The 8,261-nt window shown below is 50.6% G+C and overlaps 1 protein-coding gene across 2 annotated transcripts; it reads right to left on the bottom strand.

Moving 5' to 3' along the window:
- Positions 1 to 350: 350 nt before the first annotated feature.
- Positions 351 to 7,416, bottom strand: TNNC1 (troponin C type 1 (slow)). 2 transcript variants are annotated; one of them, XM_010153647.1, is made up of 6 exons: positions 7,331 to 7,416; positions 2,878 to 2,908; positions 2,421 to 2,567; positions 1,389 to 1,503; positions 1,161 to 1,297; positions 351 to 518 (listed from the first exon to the last, which is right to left on the bottom strand). In XM_010153647.1, exons 1-6 carry the CDS (start codon positions 7,352 to 7,354, stop codon positions 487 to 489), a joined length of 486 nt encoding a protein of 161 aa, XP_010151949.1. In that variant the 5' UTR covers positions 7,355 to 7,416; the 3' UTR covers positions 351 to 486. The 2 variants fall into 2 exon arrangements, with proteins under 2 accessions (XP_010151949.1, XP_010151948.1); XM_010153646.1 differs by lacking the exon at positions 7,331 to 7,416 and having other exon boundaries at positions 487 to 518; positions 2,878 to 2,953.
- Between the last annotated feature and the right edge of the window lie 845 nt (positions 7,417 to 8,261).

The raw sequence follows: 8,261 nt of genomic DNA, 5'->3' as shown, positions 1-8,261 counted from the left end.
TTTGTCACTAAAATGCTGTCGATGCTCCAGTTAAACCAGCAGACACCAGTGCCAGCTTCTGAACCCAGCACCAGTTCCTGCTGCCCACACCATGGTGGGAGTGAGGAGATGCAACATGGCACCTCCCGACCAAGCACGCGTGGCCTCGTTGGCTGGGGGTTGTCTCCAGGCTGGTGGAAAAATACTTCCTTGGAGGCTTTAAGCTCCAGCTGTGGTGTCACCTCCCCAGGTGTGGCTCATGGGTGCTCAGTGCGGCCCCGAGGAGCAGTCCCCATTAGTCATGAGCACACAACGCGGGGTGAAACTCCTGCTAAACCTCCAAGGAATGACCATCTGAGGCACTCGGTATTAACACGTTTTATTTTCCCGATGGCCACCCTTCTCAGCACTCAGTCTTCATGCCGGTAGCCGGGGGAGTTAGCTAAGGAGATGAGAAGCAGAGCTGGAGGGGTTTAGGAGATTTGGGCTGTCGATCTGGCCTCAGATTTATTCAACTCCCTTCATAAACTCCAGGAACTCTGCCAAGGGGAAGACATCAGAGAGGGGTGTGAGGTGGGACCGAAGTGCCCTCGCAGCTGCCAAGTGTGCTCTTGGCAGCTTTCCCCAGCCCTGGCTCCTCTTCCACCCCCACCCCCACCCTGATGTGCAAGAGGCCAAGGGGGGATGGCTACCACTCCTCTGGCCGTGGCGAGGACTCCTCGTGACTCCTGCTGGAAATGTCCCTGGAGCCCAGCATCACCGTCGATGCCACCAAAATGCCAGACATGAGTGCCCGGGGAGGGACGTGGCGACCAGCTCAGCTCAGCAATGGTCTGCGGGTCATTTCAGCAGTATTGCGTTCAAAGAAACAGCCCTTTGGAGCCAGCGCTTGTGTTTAGGGGCAGGAGGGGACGGTGTCTGGTGAAAAGCAGGTTGGTTTGCTTCAGTGCAGACTGACTTTCACGGCATGGGGAGAGTTAAGGGAGCCACAGACTGTGGCTACTGAGTCACAGACACATGACACTCCGTACCCCTGTGCAGACACTGGCTGTGGTCAGGCATATCACCCAGCACTGCATGCACGAGCTCATGCACATCCCTGAAGGCAACTGAGACCACGGAAGCTGCCCGGGGGATACTCAAGGGCTCACAACCAAACAGCATGCAAGGAAGGCTCCTACCATCATAGTCAATCCTGCCATCATTGTTTTTATCCCCATCTTTCATCAGTTCTTCTATGTCATCCTCAGTGATAGTCTCTCCCGTCGCCTGCAGCATGATCTTCAGCTCCTCGAGGTCAATGTAGCCATCAGCGTTTCTGTGTGAGGACAGAAGAGCTCAGGAGCAGCCCGACACACTGGGGAGGAGGAGCTCCCACCACCCCACCACGCTACAGTCACGGCTCTTACTTATCAAACATCCTGAAGAGGTCTGAGAGTTCCTCTTCAGTCTTTCCTTTGCTGTCATCTTTCATACACCGGACCATCATAACAAGGAACTCATCAAAGTCTACAGTGCCGCTGCCTGCAGGTGGAATAAATACCATCAACTAAGGTGGGTGCACGACAACACCAAGGGAGGGATCGCGCTTCCCTTTAGTAATCGAGGAGCAAAACTCAGGAGAGCAGCCCTGAAGCAAGAGGCAGCTTTCAGGATGCTGGTATAAGTGACTGAGGCCACGGACTAACTTAATCACTGAAATCTTACCTTTTGCAATCATTTTGCCAAGGCAAAAGGAACCAGGAGTCCTACTGGAAGCACTGATGAACAGAAATACCAGCTATAGAGATAGCTGTTCAACTCATCTAGGTAATAATAAAAGCTCCAGAAGGCAGGTATTCATGCAGTGTATGTTTGGACCAGAAGTACAGCTATTTCCCTTTTTTGACTGATTTTTAACTGCTTTTTTATTTTATGATTACTTAGTATGGTATTTCTGCCCAACCAGCATACAGAGGATTTTGTTGTGTCTGCTCACTGGTACATTGATTTAATTGAGATTGACTTATTAATTATACTCTGTGTGTGTACACTTGAGCAGTGAATCCTGCTGACAGAAACCTGTAATTGTAGAATTTTTGAAATAGCAGTTGCTACATTCAGCCTATATTTTCTGGTTTTTTAAATGGATTTGTGCAATTTCAGAGTACCCATAATCCCCCAAAATCAGCTGAAGCAGCCTGGTCATTATAGGAACAATAATTTTCCTAGTTTCTTTTTGCCTGGAAGTTTTCTAAAGGAACCACACTGAAGTTTGGTGCGTGGTTAGTGTCCTTCAAAATCACAGCACTGCGGGTTGCTCCCCACAGGTTGTGGCTGTCCCCAGCACAGATCCTGCCTGTGCTGTGCAGACACGGAGTGCTCCTGACCCACACCGTGCCCCCCACACCTGCAGACACAGGGACAGTTTTGGGAGAGTGAAAGAAACCCAAATCTCTCACCATCCTCATCCACCTCGTCTATCATCTCCTGCAGCTCCTCCGGGGTCGGGTTCTGCCCCAGCATCCGCATCACCTTCCCCAGCTCCTTGGTGCTGATGCAGCCGTCCTCTGCCCCCAGCACGAAGATGTCAAAAGCAGCCTTGAACTCTGGGGAGAGAGGGGAGAGGAGATGTGGGGGTCTTGCTCTGCACCTTGGCCCTGAAGGCAGGCAGCCCCAGGGTGGGGGGTTCACCTTGCACACAGCTTCCCCTGCATATGCACCCCAGTACTGCCTGGGCACGGCACGATGGGATACCCAGGCACACACACAAAATGCCTTTCTGGAAATGCTGCTGGATCAAAATCCCTGGGTTGTGCCCTGCTTTGGCCAGTCTGGGGTGTAATTGCTAAGGCAGGCTGGGCTGCTGGCTGGGGAGCTCATTTTTAGGCTGCAGTGTCAGGTTAAAGATGTACCTACCATTTTTTTGCTCTTCTGTCAGCTGCTCAACCTGTAAGGGAAACATGGAGACCAAATCATTTTTCTTCCTCAACATCACTAATAGCTAAAAGGTCACTTGTTCAACAGGCTTTGCAAAGTCTACCAAGCCTCACATTAGTCACCTTCATGGACTACGGGATGTACAGCCCGTGAGGTTTTGAAATCACAACTTTTTGTAGTCTAAGAGATTCTTCCCCTTAACAAAATTATTCCTGACTCCTTTGAAGTGAGCATCATTCCTCTGGAGTGGCAGTGTCTGATAAGCAGCAGAAGTAGCCCTTGCACAAGCAGGGGAGACCCACTGGGAAAATCATTTGTCTGTCAACCATTTGGGGATAGTTTCTTGTTGCCATCAGGCTTCACCACCGGACGGCTGTGTCACTGAGGGCTGCTCATGTTGGTGCTGAGGCCAGGTCAGAGGTGAGATGTACTGGAGAGGTCCCTGGGGAGGGAGAGGCGGACAAGGCCATCCCTGGTAGTTGTTTTTCAGACCTAGATCGTAGAATCGAAGAATGGTTTGGGTTGGAAGGGACCTTAAAGACCCTCTAGTTCCAACCCCCCTGCCATGGTCAGGGACACCTTCCACTAGACCAGGTTGCTCCAAGCCTCGTCCAGCCTGGCCTTGAACACTTCCAGGGATGGGGGATCCACAGCTTCTCTGGGCAACCTGTTCCAGTGCTTCACCACCCTCTCTGTGAAGAATTTCTTCCTGATATCTAATCTAAACCTCCCCACTTTCAATTTGTACCCATTACCCCTCGTCCTATCACTACAGGCTCTTGTAAAAAGTCCTCTCCCAGTACCCTTGTAGGCCCCCTTCAGATACTGGAAAGCTGCAATGAGGTCTCCTCGGAGCCTCCTCTTCTCCAGGCTGAACAAGCCCAGTTCTCGCAGACTTTCGTCATAGGAGAGGGGCTCCAGCCCTCTGAGCATCTTCGTGGCCTCCTCTGGACTCGCTCCAAGTGGTCAATATCCTTCTGATATTGAGGGCTCCACAGCTGGACGCAGCACTCCAGGTGGGGTCTCACCAGAGCAGAGTACAGGGGCAGAATCACCTCCCTTGCCCTGCTGATTCAGGAAACCGCCTGCACTATCCAGACCATTAAGAGCCGGTCCACTTCCATCCAAGTCAGTGTTTATTACAAAGGTTTCTGCCTCTGAAGGGAGCTGCTGTTCCCTTTAGCCTCTTTTGGGTATCTCCCCAAAGAAATGGCCCATGGAGCCATTAGGCATTAGCCAAAATGGGCTAGCACATTGTTCCCAAACCCTACCCTAATTCATTCCCTGCAGACTATCAGCAGGAGCTTTTAGTTATTGTGAATTAATGAAAACTATCAGTGAGGAGAGCAAAGAGGAATCCACCAGCTCTGTGTCGTGCCTCTTCGTGTTTCTGCCTGTGGCTTCATTTCTGCCTGCAGGTTCCACTCATCTGAAATCGCTGACCCCACCATCGTGTCCGACTGCCCCTTCCGTAGGATCTGTGAAAACACTGACTTTTCCTTCCCATGCCGGTCAACAGCCTCTCTGGAGTCAGCCAGTCATGTCCCTCTACCAGGACTACCTCTGGCCCGTGCAGAGGGTGCCTGACCCCACTAATGTCCCCTTACCACCGTCAGGTCCGAGCGGCCCACAACACCCATCCCAGCCGTGTTTCGGTTGGGGCAGAACCTCGTGTTGTGTCACCCTGCCTTTGAGGGAAAGCTGATGCTTTTGCCCCAAAGAGTAGTGGTTTTGCAAAAGTGAGCTGGAAATCCTTCCCACTGGCAGTGGGAGGCAGGGAAAGTGCTTTTTCTTAGCGGGGCAGAGAGTCTTATCCCACTCTCCACATGCCAGAGGAAGACTTTGAAGGCAGAAAGCACTAAGGATGGCGTCAGGATTGCCGTTGCAGGAGGGAACCCAAGCCCGCTGTGGACCCGGCACTGCTGAAGGCAGGCAGGCAGCTGCTGGCCCTTCGTGGCTATTGTTTGGGGAGAACGAGGGCAGCGGCAACGCTCCCTCGGCTGAGGTCCATGGCCACCGTCCTGCGCTCGGGTAACCTGAGCCTCTTGGTGCATTCGCTATTTATAAGCCCTGGTGAGAGAGGTGCTGGAGATAAAGATGAGCCCCCCGATTGTTCCCAGGCTTTGGTATTTATCCTTGCAGCCCTTTATCTGGACACTTGTCCCTGGCACTGCTCTTAGCCTAAAAATGTTCCCAGAATAGCATTGTGTTTGCACACCCTTATCTAGGCATGAGTGGGCAAGATGAAAATCCGTTGGGTTCTCTGGCTGCACGTAGGGAGTTTGGCATATATATATAACACTAATATATGCCATCAGCACTCAGCAAATCAAAAACCAGTCACTTTTGAAGCTTCCTTGACTACTGAAAGGGTAGATGTGGAGCTATGCTGTATGTAAGTTAAATGCACTGTAACTATAGAGTGACACTGTTATTACAGAGTTGTCCCTTAAGCTGTTTATAGTGCCCTCTGGACATGGGTGCTGTTCACAGCTTTATTCCTTTTTTTCCTCCACATCTCTACAGTGACAGGTTTCCCTGGCTGCAGTGTGGGAAGGCAAGCACTCAGCTGACAGCACTGCAGCAGCTATGGTAACACCAAACCTGCTGTATTTTGCTTTTATTAACTCTCCAGCCCATGTTTCCATTTCAAGTCAGACACAGGAAGATGAAGTTCTTGAATTTTTTTTTCCAGGTAAATGTTTTCTTACAGATAAAATCTCAGGGAATAGATCCACGAAAATATTGTTTGTCTCAGCTGTGTCTGGCTTGGACTTGTAAAAGTGCTGGCAGTTAATGCCCGGGACTCAAGCCCCACATTTACCAGCGTGCCCCCACCTTCAAACCAGCAGCAAAATCCTTACAGGACCCCGTCAGGTCTTTTGCATGGCCCATTTCTCCAGTCAAGGGTTCTGTCTATGTTTGGGGTAAGTTTTTGGTATCTGAGGTAGGAATTTTTGGGTTATTCTCTATTACTGTAGTTCCTTTTTCTCAGCTAAATTCCCCCATAGTCCAACCCCACTGAAGCCCACAGGCTTTAGCTAGGGTTGACCTTCACCTGTGGATTTTTGCCCATTTCTGGGGAAGAGATTTGGAGAGAGGCTGGAGCTTGTGGGTGGGCAACCCTTTCTTTTCGGGGGGGTACCTGTGCTGCAAACATGCTGCCCCAGCAGACACTTGCAAAGTACCTCAGCCTTTCACGCTAATTATGGGCATCAAGTCCCTAAACAATAAGGAGAGGACCTGCGCCTTGAGTCACAAAGAACATAATTAAAACGCTTAAAGAGACCTGGACTTTCTTTGATTTCACAGGTCAAATTTTTTCTCTCTTTCTGAGGTGGTGGTTGGGGGACTCGGTGCTATATTGTACAGCCTTTCCTGAGCCTTGTCACACTATTGGGATCACTAGGGGTTTTCTATTTCATGAGGTTCAAGGCTGACCAAAGGACAGGAGAGGTGTGAGCATTTTGTTGTTTTCTTCATTATGGCTCAAGCACTATCTTTCTTCCTTTAAAAAACTTTGGAATTAAAATAGCACTTGTATGATGTAATTTTTGTGCCCTTGTTTAAAATAAAACCTTCTCAACTATTTATTTTTGTTCTTTTCTTTAATCACCAAAGGGCTCTTGGCTTCCAGTTATGGAAGAGACACAGTAGCAATCCACACAATCCAGAATCTATTTTCATCCTTATTCAACCTGCGTATCACTGTCTGTCTAGGTTACAAAATAATGCAGTGTCCTTATTACAGACCGAATAGTTCGGGCGTGCACAGTGAGCGCAGCGTGCAGCTGTGGAAGTTAAAATAGCCATCAGGATGCTCTGCGTTCCCCGAGAGCATAGCTCGCATTCTGCATTTCTGCAGAGCAGATCTCGGGAGCGGCAAAGCAGAGGAGGATGTTTGGAAATAGCTTTAAAAAGCCCAAGTTTTTTTAAATCTCGCAGAAAAATATTCAGCTAAGGAAGGGGGAAACATAGCAATGGCAGGCTTACAAAGCACTGGAAAGAAGAGGGTGAGGTTTAACCCGCACAAATCATCTTCATTTTGTGTGAAATGCTGCTCTGATTTGTCTTGGCTAAAACCAGCAGCTACCTCTAATACTTCCAGGAGTTTGTTGAGATTTATAACTTCACCTTTGGGCCATCTCCTCGCCTTACAGTCAGGAACCAGGGCAATAATTGTAAATAATTTAGCAGAACAGTCGAGACCTTCACACTTACAGGAGGACAGTGAAACCTTCAGAGCCATCAATGAGAAAGGTCTATGTCCTAGATGGTGATGATGACAACTAAAAGATGCCACCCTATAATTACTTCTTATTTGCATCTCTCTGTTGAATTAACTCTGTCACAGCTATGGGAAATCCACCATGAAATACCTGAAACCCCTTTAATCCCCCCCCAACCCACAGCCCCAAAGGGAGACACTCACCGCTGCCTTATAAATGTCATCCATGGCTGGAGATTGTGGGCGAGGGGTCGGGGGACGTCACGGTCACACTCTGCCGGCTCAGCCCCTGCCAGCCAGGCTGATATAGGGGGCTGCCCCCCCCGGGGGATGTGACCAGCGCCCACCAGCAGCCCCACACACCCCTCCCATCCCCGTCGCCTCGCGTGCATGCCTTGGGACGGGGACACTGCCGAGCCTGAGGCTGGCATGTCCGGGGCCAGCCCCAGCCACGCTTCAGGCAGCTGGAGGTTTCCTTGTGACTTTGATATGGGAACGTGCGAGCCCCTTCAGCCACATTTCGGCAGGACCCCTGCTAATATATTGTGGTATCTGGCTGTCCTGACTGAACACGTGCCACCGTGTCACCTCCACCTCCTGTGTGTTTACCCCCTGGAAGCTGCATTAGAAAGATTACACTGTGCCTAATTAAATTGGGTAATACGGGAAAGGCATGCCTCAAAATATCCCCATCCAGCAACACATGTCCTCTGGGGCAGTGGGAACAGGAGGTGTCAGGGCCTCTCTGTCCCCGCTGCCAGCTGTCCCCAAGCCTGTGAGGGACACACGTCTGGGGCCAATGCCGTCAGAGGAGCCGATGCCGTGTGCATGTGGGTGCTGAGGATGGTGGGAATGCGCAGTCCTGATGCTGCAGCAAGGAGAAGCGTGGAAGCAGATGGAGCTCTGCCTGCATTTTCTGCGTTTAGCTGTGGCTGCAAAATAGGGGGGTGGCTGTCAGCTGTGCTTCATTTCAGGGATAATTCCCGTCCTTTGGAAAACCGGGATTCACTCCACCCAGCCAGCAAGCTGACCTGTGCCACTGCAAATGGGGAAAATCCACGATCCTGGATTTACCCCACCACGGTGGAGAGCAAAACACGCCAAAGGCCTCCAAATGATGACCATCGTTTTTCTG

The sequence above is a fragment of the Eurypyga helias genome, unplaced genomic scaffold, assembly GCF_000690775.1.
Source record: "Eurypyga helias isolate BGI_N326 unplaced genomic scaffold, ASM69077v1 scaffold24766, whole genome shotgun sequence".
Lineage (NCBI taxonomy): Eukaryota > Metazoa > Chordata > Aves > Eurypygiformes > Eurypygidae > Eurypyga > Eurypyga helias.
Note: the sequence above shows the minus strand (reverse complement) of the source record. Positions and strands in the feature narration are given on the sequence as shown.

What these genes read in the sequence shown, in the direction of transcription:
- TNNC1 (XM_010153646.1), bottom strand. Translation starts at nt 2,953, where the DNA reads ATGTTGAGGAAGAAAAATGATTTGGTCTCCATGTTTCCCTTACAGGTT. An exon ending in GACAGAAGAGCAAAAAAATG is followed by an intron (nt 2,568 to 2,877) that starts GTAGGTACATCT and finishes CTCTCTCCCCAG; the next exon opens with AGTTCAAGGCTGCTTTTGAC. An exon ending in AGACGAGGTGGATGAGGATG is followed by an intron (nt 1,504 to 2,420) that starts GTGAGAGATTTG and finishes TTCCACCTGCAG; the next exon opens with GCAGCGGCACTGTAGACTTT.